The sequence below is a fragment of the Frieseomelitta varia genome, unplaced genomic scaffold (assembly GCF_011392965.1).
Source record: "Frieseomelitta varia isolate USP_RPSP 00005682 unplaced genomic scaffold, Fvar_1.2 scaffold_44, whole genome shotgun sequence".
Taxonomy (NCBI): domain Eukaryota; kingdom Metazoa; phylum Arthropoda; class Insecta; order Hymenoptera; family Apidae; genus Frieseomelitta; species Frieseomelitta varia.
In genome coordinates, this window is record NW_025110190.1 from 53,088 (window position 1) to 72,196 (window position 19,109).

General features: G+C 39.1%; 3 protein-coding genes across 5 annotated transcripts in view; 1 reads left to right on the top strand and 2 right to left on the bottom strand.

Annotated features, from left to right (window-relative positions):
* Positions 1-139: 139 nt before the first annotated feature.
* LOC122532152 lies at positions 140-1,246 on the bottom strand. 2 transcript variants are annotated; one of them, XM_043660681.1, is made up of 3 exons: positions 739-1,246; positions 409-601; positions 140-340 (listed from the first exon to the last, which is right to left on the bottom strand). In XM_043660681.1, exons 1-3 carry the CDS (start codon positions 1,114-1,116, stop codon positions 168-170), a joined length of 744 nt encoding a protein of 247 aa, XP_043516616.1. In that variant the 5' UTR covers positions 1,117-1,246; the 3' UTR covers positions 140-167. The 2 variants fall into 2 exon arrangements, with proteins under 2 accessions (XP_043516616.1, XP_043516617.1); XM_043660682.1 differs by having other exon boundaries at positions 704-880.
* A 76-nt stretch (positions 1,247-1,322) lies between these two features.
* LOC122532151 (probable 39S ribosomal protein L24, mitochondrial) lies at positions 1,323-2,876 on the top strand. 2 transcript variants are annotated; one of them, XM_043660680.1, is made up of 6 exons: positions 1,323-1,703; positions 1,792-1,980; positions 2,044-2,246; positions 2,307-2,493; positions 2,570-2,685; positions 2,761-2,876. In XM_043660680.1, the coding sequence occupies exons 1-5, from the start codon at positions 1,608-1,610 to the stop codon at positions 2,654-2,656; spliced, it is 762 nt and encodes a 253-aa protein (XP_043516615.1). In that variant the 5' UTR covers positions 1,323-1,607; the 3' UTR covers positions 2,657-2,685; positions 2,761-2,876. The 2 variants fall into 2 exon arrangements, with proteins under 2 accessions (XP_043516615.1, XP_043516614.1); XM_043660679.1 differs by lacking the exon at positions 2,761-2,876 and having other exon boundaries at positions 2,570-2,716.
* Positions 2,877-3,050: 174 nt separating this feature from the next.
* Positions 3,051-19,109, bottom strand: part of LOC122532155 (serine-rich adhesin for platelets-like) — a 39,675-nt gene continuing 23,616 nt past the window's right edge. Inside the window, exons 4-8 of the mRNA XM_043660685.1 lie at positions 9,538-10,176; positions 7,806-8,746; positions 4,234-6,661; positions 3,962-4,117; positions 3,051-3,883 (exon numbers count right to left, since the gene is read on the bottom strand). Of these exons, the coding sequence (XP_043516620.1) occupies positions 3,714-3,883; positions 3,962-4,117; positions 4,234-6,661; positions 7,806-8,746; positions 9,538-10,176 (4,334 nt within the window). The 3' untranslated portion in view covers positions 3,051-3,713. The remainder of the gene's footprint in view (positions 3,884-3,961; positions 4,118-4,233; positions 6,662-7,805; positions 8,747-9,537; positions 10,177-19,109) is intronic.

Consider the following 19,109-nt stretch of genomic DNA (forward strand, 5'->3'; position numbering starts at 1 on the left):
CAAATTTATGTTAAATTTTCTCTGAAATAATTAATGTATTTATACAACTATTTAACAGAATTCTCTTTTTTTTTTGTAGTATTGTATATATGCTATGACTTAGAAAAAAAATATTCACTATAAAACATATAACTAATAATTTATTGCAAATTAAAAATTTTATTTAATCAAATAATCATTGACGTATGATTTACTAACTTTACTATCCATGGACCACCCATTCCATTTTTATACTTTCTTTGAAATACATAACAAATATATATATATGATTCTCGTTCCACAGGAATACCAATCATTGTCATTCCATGTACCGCTATTTCAACAAGTACATCCTTGCTACCTGTAGCATAATTATATCAAATGGAAAAAAAAGCAAAGAAAAATACAGTTATATTAATAGAAATTCACCTTTTATTCTTTTTGATGTTAATGATCGAGTGAAAAATCCAAAAAAATCAAGATTAATACTTAATAATTCTTGTTGGCTAGGAGTGAGATGGTTAACTCTGTGCTTTAGTACTTTTATAGCTTTTGGACTTACAATACCATCTAACGCTTCATAGTTCTGTTTACTTAAAGCTTCAGATATTACCAGTATTGCCTAGAAAGTATTTTTAATTAGAATTTTATTGAATAATAACTTTATATTAAATAATATATATAAATATTGAAATATATATGCATTTTATCAAAGAATAATTACATTTAACATTCAATAACAGGTCCATAAACATATACCTGTTTAATTCCTTGCATTATGGTTTCGTTATTAAACTCATGATCAATTGTTCTTTTTATATAAAGATACGACCAAAATATTTTGAAAAGACTTTCTCTTGGAACAATTTTAGTCATTAATGGTGGCAATAGAATTTTTTGACTTTTATTTTCAGTGAAGAATAACCTATGTATGTTAAAACTTGCATTTATTAAATTTGAGTATTTCAGTTCTCTGCAGTGATGCGTGGTTTTCATTTTCATTTGAGTTGTATTATTCATGTGAAGTGTTGTGAACTGTCGTATTTGTGAGTGGAGCACATATTTTTTCAATCGGAGTAACATTTTAATCCTATACTTTTCATATGTACACAATGTATGCAAAGCGTGTACTAACATAATCTTATACTAAAACCATAATACTAATAATGTATTCAGTTTCTGTGATATCATGCGTGATTTAATGAATATTATTATAATATATGGTTTGTAAATATTTGTTTTTAAAAAATATATGTACAATTTATAATTTATAGTAGATTTATGTAACTTGCTGTTTTTTGAAAATATGGCGCTAGAAGAATGTCAATTTTAAGTCACGTTTACAATTGTATTTACCTTAAATCGTACATGATGAAAATGTATTTTTATTACATTTTTTAGGATAGACTATTTTTAAATACATTCTATGTGGCTTATCTTGCTGTCTGTATGCATTTTAATAAATTGGTTAACTCTCTAGCTGTTAGATTCAATTCTATTTAACGTACATTCTCAAAGGTTATGTGTACATGCTGTAGAACGTAGACAACGCATTTTGGGACTAAGATTTTGGTTGTATTTTAAAAGACTTTACAGTATTTTCTATCAGACTAATAATTAAAAAAACAATGAGACTTATAACTACTTTATTTGGAAAGATGGGTGAGTGGTCGAAAAAATATGCCAATTTACCAGATCGCTACATAGACCGTATCTCAGAACGTGTAAGTGAATTTATTTTATATTGATATATATTGTATTTTGCTCTTCTTTATGTACATGTTATATAAATTAGAAAATAATATTTTGTAGGTACTTTGGAGACCTCCACCTGGCAAACCACAATATCTTAATCGTAAAATAGTGGCAAATCGTAAATTATACTACTCTATCCATCGGCCATGGACAACGCATTTTCAGTTTCAGAATTGGATTTTAAAACACAGACAGTGGTATCCGCTCGAACCTATAAAGGATTGGAGTTTCTTTCGTGGTGATCGTGTATGTATTTGTGTATGCCTGATGAGAGATATCAGTATTAAAGATATCAATATTATTTTTTAGGTGACAGTGTTAGTTGGCCCTGATAAAGGAAAACAGGGAATAGTTCATGATATTATACAAGAGAGAAATTGGATCATTGTACAAGGGCTAAATACAAAGGCGGTAATATTTGACAAGAGAAAGAATTTTCCTGGTATTTGTAGGCGTATAGAACAGCCATTATTAGTCAATGTACAAGTGAAATTAGTAGATCCTTCTGATTTGTAAGTAAACTGGTAGTATATACAATTTGCAGACTATTTCATGTATTTCATTTATTTCAGGAATGCAACTTCAATTGAATGGAGATATACAGAACAAGGTGAACGTGTGAGAGTATCTCTTAGAACTGGCAGAATTATTCCTATTCCTGTAACAAGTAAAGAAACTGTAGATTACAAATCCCCAGACATTTATGTTGAACAAGCGAAAGACACTACTGCAGATGATGTAAAGGAATTAACATTTGAAGTATGTGTAACTTATGTTTTGACAAAATTATTAGAGGGGCAGACAATTAATATTGCTGATTTTTATTGATTTGTAGGCAAAATTAAAAACCTTTGAAATGGATATTATGGATAAAATGGATATCAAAGAGGATCGCATACCAAAGGAAAGTTATTGGTATTAATTTTGTTAAATGTATAATGTTTTCACAAGGTATTAAAGTTCTTCATTGTACATATAAAAACGAATTTTAGAATGATTCTAAATTTGTCTTTTATGTTGGTACAGTGAACTTGTTTGAAAGTAAAACTGTAACATTGTTTGAAAAAACACTAGTTGCGATATCTTGTCTCGAAAACTGTATTGAGGATGATTTGCAGAATTAAAAGAATTGATCGAATATATATACTTTTTTTTATATTTACTCCAAAGGTAAAATATTTTTCGTAGCGTTATTGTTTATCAAGGAATTCGTTAAAGGCAAGCCGTTTTTATTAATGTTTATTACTTTTATATTAACACACATACATATCACAGCATGATTTTTAACAAACACGACCTAGAAACAAATGTCAGTCTACATTTAAATACTTTAATGATGCATTATATTAACATTTCTTTTTTTTTTATATTATATATGCCATATTTCTAGAACAATTGCATTTCGAATTTTTGCACGCTATTCTTATTTACAAATAATTTTTCTTCCTTTATTTCGCAATGTCATATTAAACAAAATCATAATAGGAATGCTCGTCTATAACGCACGTTATTCCTTGAATCAAGCTTACAATGCAGACTAATAGCGAGTGATTAGAAAAAGCATTCCTTCCTTTATAATGTAATGAAATGTATGCAAATAAATGTCACGCATCGTACTCGATGGTACCACAATAAAAAAAAAAAGAAAAAAAAACAAAATAAATCTCCCAGTGAACTGAGATTTTCAAATAATTGCTTAACAATATTATCTCGGTATACATACGTATAAGCACAATATGTGAATCCCAATTGTAAGTAACGTTTCAACGAAATATTCGTTATTTTTTGAAAAAACGAAAAGACAAACTAAGTACCCTTGATAGAACGTGATTTCGCGTGTCAAGATATCGGCGAGATGGTACGTGATCTGATCGGATTCAGCATGAAAATTGGCCATTTGACACTTCGAGATTCGAAGTTTGTTGCATCGTAATGATATCGCATTCATACGCAGTTCGTTATTTTAATTTGACTATCATTCACGATGATTTGGTGGCAGGGTGCCTGACTAGGAGGTTCACTTCGCCGTCGTGCAGTTTCTTCATGAGGGACCACGCTTCGATTCTCGACATACGTGTCACGTCGTAACCGTTCACTTCCAATAGTTGATCTCCTGCTTTCAAAGCACCTGTTTTCTCGGCAGCACCTCCTACACCATCATTTCTGTTAGATCTCAAATTTCCAAGCGCAAGAGGAAAGTCGTATTATACGGATAACGTGAACGTACCGGTAAATATTTTTTTGATCAACAGTGGCCTGTCTCCAAGAGGGCTATCTCTGCCTCCTTCGAGACTGAATCCCAAACCAGTTCCGTCTTTGTAAACCGCCACAACCGACGGTGGACCCCACGCGGTATCCTCTGCAGCATCGTTCGTCTCGAATCCTACAAAAATGCATTTTTAAATTGTATCGTACCAGAGAACACGTTTTAAACGCCTTTTAAATGTGTCATTATCCCTGCAATGAACCTATATATAATAAATTTCCCATCAAGATCACCTTCGATGATGGTTTCGACGCTGGCGGTCCGTGATTTCAGTTTGCAGCCTTCCTCGGATCTCGCACGAGAGACAACCAAAACGACTTCCGACCTAGGTTGCTTCAGTACCGCGATGCTCTCCCTGTGCGTGAGGCCCTGCGTGCTTCTGCCATTTATACTCAGAATCCTGTCGCCTCTCTGCACACGGCCGTCCTTGTCGGCGATGGAATGAGCCAGCACACGATGGACCGTGATCTCTTTAATTTCACAATCCGCTCCTCCAGCTAAAGTAATTCCAACGCTGCCGCTTGGATTCTCCTTATGAAGTAGCACGACTATCACGTCGTGTGCGCCACGAGCTTCCTCGAGACTCGCCTCCTCCACCAGCTGCGCCAGTTCCTGCTGCGAGATCAAGCTGGTGCTACTGGCCAACGAACTGATACTCCCAAATTGCTCGCTGCAGCATCTGTCCGTGTCCACGTCAGTTCCAGCCGGGGACACGTTCTCGTCCACGCTGCTGTCTAAACTCGGGAACCGGTTGTGAGTAGCTTTGACAGTTTGTTGCGGACTGGCCACTTCCACCGCCTTCTTCACGTCCGTGACACTGGCGCTCCTTCGACCAAGATTCCTCGTCACTGGGATTTTTGACAGCAACGTTGACTTTGACCTTTCGAGTTCCGTCGTTTCGTTCACGCTGCTATCGGCCAGTCTCGATTTCTCCAGCGTTCCACCCTTCGAGAACGTCTTATCCTCGCTCCAGCATTCGTTCAACATTGTCGAGCTTCTCCTAACGTATCGATTGTCCCTAGTCTCCCACGAAGGTTTGCTCTGTATGTTACAGTGTGTACTGTTCTTTTCGATTCTCGTCTCACCGCTTGGACATCTCAATTTCGTGTCCGCCTTTGCACTCAGAATGTCTTCCAGGCTCATCTGACTCTTCGATCGGCCGAAACTTCCGTCGTCCACGTGTATCGCCGATCTAGATCTACTCTTCGTCGTCAGTATCGTCAGAAGATCGTTCTGATCTTCGGCAGACTTCCTCGTAGGTATACCAACTGGAGACCGTTGTTTCTGCAAGAATTCGTTTTCGTTTTCCTGTCTTCGTCTGCTGCTCAACGACAGATCGGCAGGCTTGTTGCTCTTCAAACCGTTGTCCATCGAGTCGACATCGACGTCGCGAGACTTGTTCTCCTTCTTCTTGTTAGCCGTCTTCTCCTCGGTCGATCTTACCAAAGCTTTCGCCTCTGTGCGCACCCACATCTTCAAGTCGTTGGACGGTTCTATCATCTCGAACTTGGACGGCCGACTCGCCATCGTCGCGGCCGTTACGTTTCTCTTCGAAGATAATCCGTCGTTGCTCTTCTGGAAACAGTCGTCCTCGCCGAACGAGCCTGTCACCTCTATGTAGGCGATCTTTACATCCTGCGCGCTGGCAACCGCGTCTTTCGCGCGATTCTTCTGGCAGCTCTCCTCGCCGTTCTCGGATATTGCCGATCGGCACTCGTCGTCCGGGAACTTCCTCTGGATCAGCGGCGAGCCATTCAGATCCCTGCCGCTCCTGCATCTGGCGCTGGCCAGGATATTCTTGCGATTGATCGCCTCCACGCTCTGCGGTTTCAGTACTCTTCTCGACAACGACTCAGCGCTCGCCTGAGAACCGGAGGTGAGGGTCGACGACGTGCTGCAGTTGGTGTCCGTGCTGTTTGATCGTTTCAACTGCCTCTGAGGTATTTGAGAGTTTCTCGGGTTCAAGTCTGTCGTCGGCGATCTGAGGCCGGAGCTGCTGCTGCTCGACGATGATCTGTCGGTGATGAACAGCCGGTCGTTCGCGATGTTGGTTCTGGCTGATGTGAATTCCACGCTCGGCTCTCTCGCGTACGTTCTAGTCGGGCCGTCCATGATGAGGGAACGTCGTTGATAGCTGGCCTCCGTGGAGACGTAGGATCTCTCCGACGAAACGGTGGATCGTTCCGAGGGCACCGGCGACATCGGTGGACTGAAGCCTCGCGAGATGCTGCTCTGCGAGCTACTCACTGCAGAATCGTTGTCCGAGTCGTCGTAATCCATCCTGGCCTTCCTCTGCGCCTGTGTCCTCGGCCGGCCGCGTAACCCCTCCGGCGAGCTGGCCGTAGACGCGAACTCGAAGCTGTAGTCGCTTCGCGTCGGACTGCAGATGCTCTCCAGGCTTTTCGGAGGTTCGGACAGTGGCGGTGTGCAGCTGGTGGCCGAAGGGCTTTTCCTCGGGCTGCTGTTTGTCGTCGAACTGCCCGAGGAGGACCCGTACACCGCGAGGCTCTTCCTCTTGAAGGCTGGCGAATACTTGGAGTGTATCTGAGGAGCTGGCATCTTGAAGGACGCGGTGTTTTTCAGGGGGACGCTCGCCGTGCTCGCGTTGCTCGCCAAGGAACTCTGGGAACCCCATTTGTCCTGGATGTTCACTTTCGGCAGCTGCGAAAGGTGAAAGATGTTTCTGTAAGTCTGGGAATGTTACGAAGATACCCTGAAAATAGCCGCGTTGCGAGTAGCTTTAATTTTCTAATTGACAAAAATGAAATAATAATTGTTAGAATGCACACGCGAATATTGAATTTATAGATAAAAGTATATATATTTCGTATGGTATTTAATATATATATAACATACTGAGTATCTGCTATAGAATATAATATAATAAAAGAAATAAAATTATCTTTGGTTAATCTCAACTGCACGCTTTAGGCCAATGATGGCGGACCTATAACCCACGCAGGCTTTTTATAAATTTATCATATATAAAAGACTAATAATTATTTTTCGAACTCCTCTTTTCAAAAAATGTTAAGAAAATTACAAGTGTTCGGTTAGAGGTTAAAAGTGAGAAATAAATGCATAATTGTGTTTTATGGAGGATTTACTATGGAGGTTATGTATACATATAGGTATTTTAAGTCTTAAATGTTATATGAGTTACTTGTGTCCAAAAAATTTTATATAGCGTTTACGATTAAACAGATGAAACAAACACTAAAAAACACACTAGATCCCATTCTCAGAATGGGTAGCTTTGCTAGGTTTTTATATAATAAAAGAGAGAACAGACAATAAATATTAAGAAATAAAGTATATATATCTAATGTATAGTGCAGGGATGACTGGGTATGATGTCACCCCTTTTATATCAATTCTTTGACGTCGACATTTATTTTTTGCTCTTCATTTGCAAAAGTATGTAAGATTTATTCATTTTTTCCTTTATTTCCTTTATTTTCAGGATTATTAATAAATCAAAAATGATTGAAATTTCAATTTTTTTTCATATTTATTGGAGTTAATTTTTGTTGTAAAAGGGAGTTGTGAAACAAAGGAGAAACGTAAACTTTTTAAAGGATTATAAAAGTGAGAACCAAAAAAAAAAAAAAAAAAAATAGTTTCTAACCATCCTCCCCTCACCCCTTTCCAAGTGACGCCGCTGACTTAGTGACCCACGAGCTAGTACTAAACAAAATAATGAACAAACTTTGATCTACTATTCAAAAAGGTTCGCCGTCACTGCTCTATTTACTTTATACAAGCTAAATTCACGAATCAGTAAAATTCAACAATAATGATGTACCTGATGCAGCAGTATCGAGTCTCGCGACTTGATTTCAGGCAAGTCAACGATAGGCGCGTCGATCGGTATCGTCTCTTTCTCAGGGATGACCAACCCCCTGAGCTTCGATATCGACTTTTTCCTCTGCTCGATCAATTGATTCAAGCTGGTCCTCCGGATGTCCTCGCTGGGCCTTTTGAACGTGGACGCCAGCGAGCTGGTTCTCGTCACTTGCGGCATCGTCGAAAGTTCGCTCGTCGTTGAACTTCTGTCCTGGGTGTACGGGCTCGATCCGGAGAAACTGGTGGCACGAGACAACGGGGCCGACGTGATGACGGGTTTCATCGCGACGCTCGACGACAAATTCTGACTCGTCGTCGTCAGAGAGTAGCTCTTTATCGGCGACTTAGCTATCGAGGATGTGTCGAACGACGGTATAATTGTCGAGGTGGCTGGCTTTTGCGGGACAATCGGGTACGCCTTGGAGGTGTAGACAGTCGGCGACGTGCTGTGCGTCGTGCTCGACGATCGCCTGTATTTCTTCCCGAGCTCTTGGCCAACGTTCTTCCCCGAATCCGTCAAGTCGAAAGAGCTTTGCGTCCTGTCCGCGAAGAAGGATACCCTCTCCTTCTGGCCGGTGTTTTTCTCGTCGTTGCACACGTCCTCCGTGGACTTGTATCTGGGCAATCTCCGGCCGTTGTTCGTCGCGGCGCTGGCCACTACCGAATTAGGAAACAGAGGACCATCCAGGCTACACTGCGACGAGAACATCGCGATCTTATCTCGGACCGATCGTTCCGACTTGTCGTCCTGCCTCCAAAGTTCACCGTTCACCGAGAATTTCCGCGGCGTCGACTCGAAGATCGCGACGTTCCTCGCGTATGGCGAGCAGATCGTTTCTGATTTCGACGGGCAGATTGGTTCCATCTTCGGTGAGCAGATCGTCTCGACGTTGGGCGGGCCTGAAACGAATGTCAGACGATTTCATACATATATATATATATATATTAAAAATTCGTACATCAATTACGACACGCGTAATTTTTTTTTGTTCATTCTCGTTGAAGCGATCGATGACGATCGGGAGAAATTTACGACAAATAAAATTGCCTGACAATCAAATGTTAATATCGTATTGATAATTATACAAATCATAGAATCATAGAATAATATGTATAATATATTCTAGAATATATTATATATATTATTCTATGATTCTATGATTCTATGATTCGTATAATTATCAATACGATATTAATTTAATTGTCAGGCAATTTTATTTGTCGTGAATTTCTCCCGATCGTCATCGATCGCTCCAGCGAGAAAGAACAAATTAAATTATGCATGTCGAATTATGATATACGAATTTTTAACATTTAATTGTTAAATAAATACAAACTTAAAAAACTGAAAAATAACAAACTTTTAAATCATTTAATTTAATTGTCTGACGTATACGTGTTCTTAATATTTAATAGTTGGACAATTAAATTTAATTCAGTGGACAATTATTACGACGTGTATCTTCTTCGAATAGAAATAAAATCCACGTTGTTCGATATTACGATATTAATCGACAGCTTGAAACTGCACGTTACTTTTTCTATACCGAATTCCAACAACAATAATTCTGGATATCCCAATGATATTATTACATATTATATCGGTACATAATGTTATACGACTATAGTATTCCAATAACAATATAATACTGAATAATTTTAATGGATAAAACATGAGTGGAGGGATTTACCAGTGAGCGGCAATGGCGGAGGCGTGTCCAAGGCGTCCTTCTCGACAGGGTCCTGCACTTCCTCGAGAACGGGCACGTCCTTGTGATAGTAGCCCGTGATCTCGATCTTCTTCTCCGACACCAGAACGTTACCATCGAGTTGCGTCCCGTAGCTGGTCGTCTGGTAGTTGGTCACGGACGTTGGAGCCTTTTTAACGAAGTCATCCGCGACGTACGGCGTCGAATCGCGGCCCTCGCGAGCCAGAACGCCGCTGCCCGTGTCTTGACAAACGTTCTCGCCGCTCATCTTGCCGTTTATCTCGATGCTCGGCAGTTCGATCTTGCTCACCTCCTGGCAGACGTTCTCGACGCTGGACAAACCGGTGATCCTGCCGGTGTCCGCTGGCAAGATAATGCCAGCCGCGGCGACCACGTTGCTCTCGAGCAACTTGAACCCATCGTCGTTCGCGTACGTGTCGCTCTCGTTGCAAACGAGGCGGCCGTTCGCGATCATCGTCGACGTCCTCGCGGTGCTCGTCGTCACGAAACGGTACTGCTGGCTGTTGCCACCGAACTCCTGGTACGCTGCTGGAAACTCGTCCCCGTCCGGGGGCAGGCGCTGACCGCCTCCGCAGTTGTCCATCCTACCATTTACCGTCTCTGAAATCACGCGAGTAACAGAGCGTTGATTATCGATATGTTCACCGGTGAAATAACTCTCGACGGTCGTTTGAAAACGATCAGGCACAGATTCTCGCGGAACTGTTTAACAAGAACGCGTGGACGCTATTTTTGAATCCGAGAGAAAGAATATTCTTTTTGTATTATAAAAATTTGGATTTGTACGGTGTCATTCAGTGTGTCCATTTTCACTAGTGCTTACGCCAAATTTTCAGCATACCTCTATATTTCTCGAATTCGATGAATTAGGCTCTCCGTTATCAAGACACGCGTCTCTCGCTGTCTGTGATTGTTTACGATTTGACCAAACATTTTTCAAACCCTGCCAAACGAGGCTGGTCTGTCCACGGAAATCCAATTGTCGAGAAAAACTGTCAAGTATCCAATAAAAGTGCATGTTTGCGGCTGCTTTGACTTACGCGTCTTTACAAACAGTCGAGACGCTTGGGTGACGAACAAATTGTACGAAAGAGGGTTTTCAAGGTCTGTGAAACACAGTTTCAACGAAGGAAAGCTTCAAGAGACGATGATCTCAAGCATCGAAGCCGCGTTTGCGCATAGTGGAAAAAAGAAAACGGTATCAGGGTGTTGGATCGGTCATCTCAGTCCCAATCCAATGCCAATCCAATGCCAATCCAGTTGAAAATATTTAGTCAGTCGCGAAGCATAGATTGCGAGGTACGCGTGTCTNCAGTGTCCACGTTCTTAATTAACCTCCTGCGCTGGAATAACGTGCCACGCACGTCGTGAATTTTTTCTCCCAAATTGCAACGTTTTCTCAGTTTTTAAGTATATTTAAATGTAACCCAAGCAAAAACAAATGATAGGTTTATTACTTCTTAGTAATTTCTATCCAGTGATATCATCATACCGACGAGTTTAAAAGGAGAAGAAAACGACAAATTATTGTATACGTTATATTGTTCGGTCACTCGTTATGGTCCGCAAACCAGTTGCCAGCGCAAGGGGTTAACTTTTTGAGGTTAGGTAATAAATATAGGTATAAATAAATTAGTAATACCTGATTTATATATATATATAATACAATAATATTATAATAAATAATAATAAATTAGGTATTACTCTGTAATAAAGAATTAATTTATTATACTTCTTAATAATTTCTATCCAGTGATATCATATCGACGAGTTCAAAAGAAAAAGAAAGCGATAAATTATTGTACACGGCTCGGTCACTCGTTATGGTCCGCAAATCAGCGCAAAGGGTTAACTTTTTGGGATTAGGTAATAAATATAGGTATAAATAAATTAGTAATACCTGATTTATATATATTTATTATATATATATATAATAAATAATATAATAATATTATAATAAATAATAATAAATTAGGTATTACTCTGTAATAAAGAATTAATTTATTATTTCTTAATCATTTCTATCCAGTGGTATCATACCGACGAGTTCAAAAAAAGAAGAAAGCGACGAATTATTGTACACGGTTCGGTCACCCGTTATGGTCCGCGAATCAGTTGCCAGCGCAAGGGATTAAACACACTACATTGGCTTTGAATAGTAGATATCACAGTAATTCTGGAGAGTACAACGTCCTTCTTCCAAGAGTCGGAGACTCTCGGATTGCGCTAATCGGAGACGCGGTCGTGGTTGCAACCACGAATCTTTGAGCGTTCGAACCCGCGCGTAATCCTCTCTTTCTCTTTCTCTCTCTCTCTCTCTCTCTCTCTCTCTCGACGTCCCATTACGAATTGCGCAACGTAATTACCTTATTAAGGCCGATTGCGACTGAAATGCTAGAAATTTGCGTGCACGCGTAATTCATACGCGTGGTTCGTACGTCTGTCGATCTCGGTGGCAGCGGGAATGGGAAGGAAAAACGCAAGAGGGTTGAATTTCCATTAGCCTCGGGACTGATTTCGGAGCTCGTGCGTATAAGTTGACGCTCTTGTGCACTCGTCGCTCGTTTCGATTCACGCGTGTCGTTGCTCTCACCGCGATCTTGCTGGCGAACGAGAACTACGTTCGAATGTTCCAGTCCGAGGAGACGAGAGAAAATGTTTAATAAACATTTTCCAGCTACCGCGATCGCGATAAAATTCGAAAATAAGGCTCGGCTTGTGGATAAAACCCGACTGGTGGATATTTTTCTTCAACATCCGCTTCCCGTTTGTCGACTCTCTCTCTCTCTCAGCGAGCGAACACGCCGCGCTAGGAATTTTAATGTATGTATGATCGAGATATTCCTACGTTCGTTGCGAGTCGCGTTCCACTTCGAGAATCCTTGGTACCAGCGATCAGGAGAAAAGATCGGTTTCAGTTGCAGTCGCGAAAACTTGAGCTTCATGTTGTGTACGAGTGTCTTATTAATTTTGCTATACTATATTGTGCGTTATAATTAATAATAAATCGCGAAATTTGTTCGCAAAATTTACGCAGTTAATTGATACTTTAGAGCGGATCCGCGGCTCGGATCCAAGGATTTCTAACCAACCGATAAACAACGTACGCGCGCGTTATCTGCTCTTGAGCGTGTGTCACGGTTGATCACTCGGAATTGTGAAAAATATCGCCAGACTAAATATTTTCAAATACCGTTTGCACCAAAGGCGCCGTCCGGTCGAAGCGTTTCTGCGTTTCGTTCAAGAACACTGGATATACATGCACATGTAACTTTTTTGCAACACATATTTTTACGAATACGGATTTCGTACAGCGGATTTTCATATTTTATATTTTAGACTTTAGATTTTCATATTCTATGCCTTTATATTTTTTATATTTTATATTTTAGATTTTTATATTCTATGCCTTTATATTTTTTATATTTTATATTTTATATTTCCATATTTTTATATTTTATATTTTAGACTTTTATATTTTTTTTGCACGTAATTTTCCAAGAAAGAAAAGCCTATCGACAGAGGGGAAGGAATTCGAGACAGATGTACATTTTAACCACAATTTTTATATTTTATATTTTATACTTTTAGATTTTTATATTTTATGTCTTTATATTTTGTATTTTTATATTTTATATTTTATATTTTAGACTTTTATATTTTTTTTTTTTTTGCAAGAAAGAAAAGCCTATCGACAGAGGGGAAGAAATTCGAAGCAGATGTACATTTTAACCACGATTTTTATGTTTTATATTTTATACTTTTAGATTTTTATATTTTCAGATTTTTTTTATATATTTTTTTACACGTAGTTTTCCACTTCCAAGAAACAGAAGCCTCAACTCCGTCAAGATGGAATGATATCGTATATGCCACGCACGTCGAAAACTTTTTGTTCCAAAATTGTAATATTTTCCCCAGTTTCAAGTTATATTTAAGTAAAACAAAATAGGCAAAACAAATAATAAATTCATTACTTCTCAATAATTTATATCCGGTGATATACTGTCGAGTTCGAAAAGAAAACGACGAATTATTGTATACGGCTCGGTCACTCGTTATGGTCCGCAATCGGTTGCCAGCGCAAGCGGTTGGTACTCTTCTTTTCCCTAAGTAGTGACATTTGGATAGTTATGACAATAATCTGGACATCGTGGACAATTATCTGGATTTTGTACAACGACAGGAACAATTTGCAACAAGTATAATATATATTGATCATATATATAATATAATATATAACGTAGCAAACAAACGTAATACAAATAATTTGGAATTGGTGTTCCAAGTATAATATATATAATATAATATATAACGTAGCAAACAAACGTAATACAAATAATTTGGAATTGGTGTTCGTTGAGATTTTTCATGTAGGAAACACGCGCATCAACGTCGCAATTGGTTGATGGCCCAGCGAAGGAAAATCCAGCGTTTCACGGTTAAATGGCACTCGCGTGCCACGTTTCCTTTCCCCATTGAATCGTTTATCACCGTTAATAAGCCGCGTTCCGCCAACTTCTGATTAACATTCCTGGCCGCTCGCCATTAGTTCGATGGAACTAATCACCGATACGCGTGCAACCGGCGCTCTGTTCCTCGACAGAGAAACGCGACGCGCCGCGTGCCATCGGGAATTCCATTGACCGGCAGAAAGCGTGGAGCCGGCCGTAAATGGGTTACGTAATTCGTTGACGAATGGCACCCACGAATTTCCCCCGTTTCTGTCAGTTTCGGCTAATATCCCAATTAGCATTTCTGCTAAATACTCGAATTCACACGGCTCTCGATCTCGCACGATAAATGTAAAATTCATTCACTCGTTCTTTCGATTCGCACAAAAATTAGCGCGTAAGACGAGACAGCTCGCCCATAGGATAGTTTAAAAGTGACGCGTCTAGATTTAGTTTTTATTTCAGTTTCTTTTCGATCACAGATAAAATAGAAATAATATTTATTTGATGACAATGCTAGTGATAAAACAATAGATAGTTAAGACAAGATAAAGAACACAGATTAACCACTTGAATGAACGATATTTTTTTTTTTTTAACAAATCCGATTGATCGTTTTGCAGTAGTATAATAATTGCAAATAAATCACTTGATACGCGTAACCTCGCCGATGAAATCGATCGAGATACAAAACTGCTTATTGTCAAAAGGAACAGCATTGTGTCAACGTTCAATGAAAATCTGAATTATCATAGCAAGAAACAGAAGAATAGGAAATGGTCACACGATCGATTTTGAAGCTGAGTATTATATAGCGTAGTGTAACAAAAACACATGGCGGTGCAGACTTAGATCAATACACTCTAAAAAAATTATAACCTGTTAACGATATGAAAACTAATTGTTTTTCAACATCTACTCGTACTTGTTACTTCATAAGTCTATATAAGTGTTTCGCAAAGGTCACCGGCTGGTTTCGCACGAAAAATGCCGATATTGCGCCGATTAGCTGGAACGAAGTGAGGAAAACTGCACGGACCACAGAGAGTTAATGTTATATCAAGGACACGAGGAGAATTCTGCGAACGAGCGAATCTGTTGGACGTGGAGGTTTCCGTTAAGTTCAGTGCAGGTCGGTGACGTTTTAATTCGAATCCATCGCATTCCAGCGTTCTCGTAGAGAGAGAGAAAGAGAGAGAGAGAGAGAGAGAGAGAGAGGAGCAAAACGCACTCGCTTGGTATCCCTTGATGTCGGTACAAATATGGTACCGATCACTGGGTCGAGTTGCGTCTCTTCTGGTTCGCTGATTAGCTCATGGTGGTCCGATGGTGTTCGACCATTCGGAAATTTCGATCGTTTTCAGTTTTGCCGGGTGTCGTTTATAAAGACGTTAAAAGCTTTTTAAATCAAAAGCTTTAAAACTCCAACTTTGTCTAAAGTATTAGGTTGTTTGGAAAGGTTGTTTCGTTTTTTCCTGACGAGTGTTGTTAATTGAATTTTTAACCAGCCAATTTCAAACCGTAACATTTCAAGGTTTACTCTTGAAAGAAATGTTTTCGATTCTATGCAGTTATTTTTTTTTTTTTTTTTTTGGTTAAAATAATGGAAAATAAAAAGTGCCTCGAGGTTAAAAAAAAGAAGAGGAAAATTGAATGTTTCGAGTCAATCCGGAGATGCGCGCAGACAGATTTCTTTGTTTGTTTCGCTTTCTTGAAACAAGAAAAAGAAACGTTCGTTACGTCGAGCATTCGTCTAAATTTCGATCAATTGCGTGTCTGCGTGTCTTTAATCACTTGCACTGGCAACTGATTGCGGACGATAACGAGTGACCAGAACCGTACACAATAATTCGTCGCTTTCTTTTTGAACTCGTCGGTACGCTGGATAGAAATTATTGATAAGTAACAAATTTATTATTTGCTTTACCTATTTTATTATTTTTTACTTAAATATACTTAAAACTGAGAAAACATTACAATTTTGGTTCGAAACCGGAGCAAGCATTGAAACTAACAGAGTGTTGCCCGCTGTTCTCTTCGATTGTCTTCTCCTTCTTTTCAAAATATTCCAAAATTGCAGTTGTGTACTATAGTCTATACTAATATTTCACACCATCACTGTCGAAATATAATTCATTTTGGTGGTTAAGATTAACGAGACGATACTTTCTATAATATAAGGTTTTCTCTAATATAATTCTCAGAGAAAATCTTCCTGATTTTAATAAATAAAATCTTACTCCATTTCGGCGTCAGATGGAGATATTAAAATTCGCAGCACGCAGTTAAAAGATAAACAGTCTATTATGGTACCAGTTCAATGTTGATTATAGTAAAAGTTCATTAGAAAGGAGTCCTGGCAGGTAAGTTATTCTTTAACCTCTTGCGCTGGCAACTGATTGCGGACCGTAACGAGTGACCAAAACCGTCTACAATAATTCGTCGCTTTCTTTTTGAACCCGTCGGTACGATATCGCTGGATAGAAATTATTGACAAGTAACAAATTTATTATTTGCCTATTTCGTTTTATTTAAATACACTTAAAACTGGGAAAATGTTACAATTTTGGGACAAAGAATTCTCGACGTGCGTGGCACTTTTAAAGTTGTTGAAAGTTTCGAATGAATCCGAGGATATGCACGTAGATTAACTTAACGAGAAACGAACGAGATTTTCTCATTCACTTCGTTTCTCGAAAGAAGAAGACATTTCGTCGCGTCTGTTTCACTAATCGAATCTGTCTATCGACGATTTCTTGCCGTAGAGTCGACCACTAACCTTGACTTTGTCGGTGTACGAGGGCTTCCGGTTGGAAGCTCCCAACGACTCGGGCTTCTCTCCACCACGGATGACATAACTCCAAATGCCGAATGTTGTAATAACGCGCGTTCGTTCGAACCAATGCAACCTCCTCCACACCAACTAAACTGAACTACCGCTTTGTAACGACTGTACCAACGATAAAGTCCGCGAAACTCGATTGGAAAGGTGAGTTGATTGGGAAGAACGTCACGAGGCAGAGGTCAGGCCGCTCGAGCCACGACCCTGGTGGGCCGTTTCGAGGAAAAGGCAAGTCGACGAGGGGGCAAGGAACGTGGGACTCGTTCCTCTTGCTGGCAAGAAGGCTCTCTCAAGACTGGACGACATTGCTCGTCGAGGCCAGCTTCCGCGGTGAAACAGCGTTACGCGCTCGCCGGAGAAGGGATAAAGGCGACACACGGCCGCGTTTTTTGGTATCCACGGATCTGCGTTCCTAGATCCGTGTTATTACGAAACGTCCTTTCTCGTGTGCCTATCTCGCATCTGTCCTCAGTTAAATAGGGAATCAGATTGCCCCGAAACAACGTTAGAAATATCGCTGTTGTGTTGGCACTGGGACACGAAACACTGATGGGAATGTTAGATCCTGGGCAAACAGAAAACGGAATACGGAATGGCGTTCAACTGAGAGAGTGAAAATCAAAGTCAGAGTCACTTGACTCTGATCCACGATGCTTGCTACGAAGTGAAAAATCGTCGATTTCGATATCATTAAGTTACTAACGATTGTTAACGATTGATGAAACGATAGTCGCCCAAGGAATGTGTATTATTCATTGGGACTTGATCGTTGGAGAAGTTTTATAAATAATTGTACACTTGCATTATTTTACCGCTATAATTTTACCACGTCAGTGTGACCAATTTCAGGCTTTCATTTTTTTCACAAGTGTTTAAAAAATACGAGGAATAATATAATTATCTGCGAGGATAATGTAAGTCTCTTGTCGAGTTCTTTGTTCGGTTTGGATAGAGAAACTGTTTAAATCTATTTACATGAATTGTCACGATTGTTCGATGCGATATTTTTACTCATTCATTTATATTAACATCTTTGTTAATCAACCAAAGCATATACATACATATATGTGTGTGTGTGTGTGTGTCATTAAATTATAGATTAAATCAATATGTCATTAAATTATAGATTAAATTATTAATAATATTAATTTATATATATATGTCCAAAGCATATATATATATATATATATATGTGTGTGTGTCATTAAATTATAGATTAAATTAATATGTCATTAATTATAGATTAAATTATTGATTAATTATTAAATTTATATGTCAAAATTATAGATTAAATTATTAATAATTATAAAATAAACTATTGTTATTGAATTATATGTCATTAAATAATAGATTAAAATGACAAATAAATTATATGTCAAATTATAGATTAAATTATTAATAACTATAAAATAAACTATTAACAATATCATTAAATAAATAATCGAACAGTCGATGGTTGAACTACTTACAGAATAAACTCTACTCTTTCCAGTAGACCACGAGTTCACGAGTCACGAGTCAGGATGATGAAAGAGAGAAGAAAGAAAGAAATTTTCGAGCTATTAATCGCGGATTGACACCGACTATCGACAGACTGGAGCACTGATTTCATGCTGATTGATCTTCTCCCAGCGATGCGTCCGAGCCAAGTACGTTTGCCACGGAAACCGGGTGGTGCGTGCCGTGACACACGAACAGGAATGACTAACCATCCCGTTATTGCGTTCGCTTAATATCGTCGGATCGATCTTCCAACCCGTGTACTTATCGGCGCGATTGTGAGATAGCTGTAATTGGATTTCGAAGTACCGAGCGCGGGTCGAATTTTCGATACGAGATACGACAGTGATGGTCCTCCGTCCCTTGGTGGAAATTTCTCGAGAATTAATGGCGGAGTTAAAATTTAAAATTGTGACAAATACGACTTAATTCTCGTTTTTTCGCTTTTCTCAATTATTCATTCGCAGAGCATTCGTGTTGGTTTACTTGAGACCTAGCAAAAGTATCGTACACGAGTTTAAGGGTGGAAAAAATTAGACTTCGAAATAATATGGCAAAATACGCATCGAATTTTCGAATTTTCGAATTTTCGATACGAGATACGACAGTGATGGTTCTCCGTCCCTTGGTGGAAATTTCTCGAGAATTAATGGCGGAGTTAAAATTTAAAATTGTGACAAATACGTTACTTAATTCTCGTTTTTTCGCTTTTCTCAATTATTCATTCGCAGAGCATT

What these genes read in the sequence shown, in the direction of transcription:
- LOC122532152 (XM_043660681.1), bottom strand. Translation starts at nt 1,116, where the DNA reads ATGTTAGTACACGCTTTGCATACATTGTGTACATATGAAAAGTATAGG. An exon ending in TAATGCAAGGAATTAAACAG is followed by an intron (nt 602 to 738) that starts GTATATGTTTAT and finishes AATACTTTCTAG; the next exon opens with GCAATACTGGTAATATCTGA. An exon ending in AACATCAAAAAGAATAAAAG is followed by an intron (nt 341 to 408) that starts GTGAATTTCTAT and finishes ATTATGCTACAG; the next exon opens with GTAGCAAGGATGTACTTGTT.
- LOC122532151 (XM_043660680.1), top strand. Translation starts at nt 1,608, where the DNA reads ATGAGACTTATAACTACTTTATTTGGAAAGATGGGTGAGTGGTCGAAA. An exon ending in TAGACCGTATCTCAGAACGT is followed by an intron (nt 1,704 to 1,791) that starts GTAAGTGAATTT and finishes AATATTTTGTAG; the next exon opens with GTACTTTGGAGACCTCCACC. An exon ending in GTTTCTTTCGTGGTGATCGT is followed by an intron (nt 1,981 to 2,043) that starts GTATGTATTTGT and finishes ATTATTTTTTAG; the next exon opens with GTGACAGTGTTAGTTGGCCC.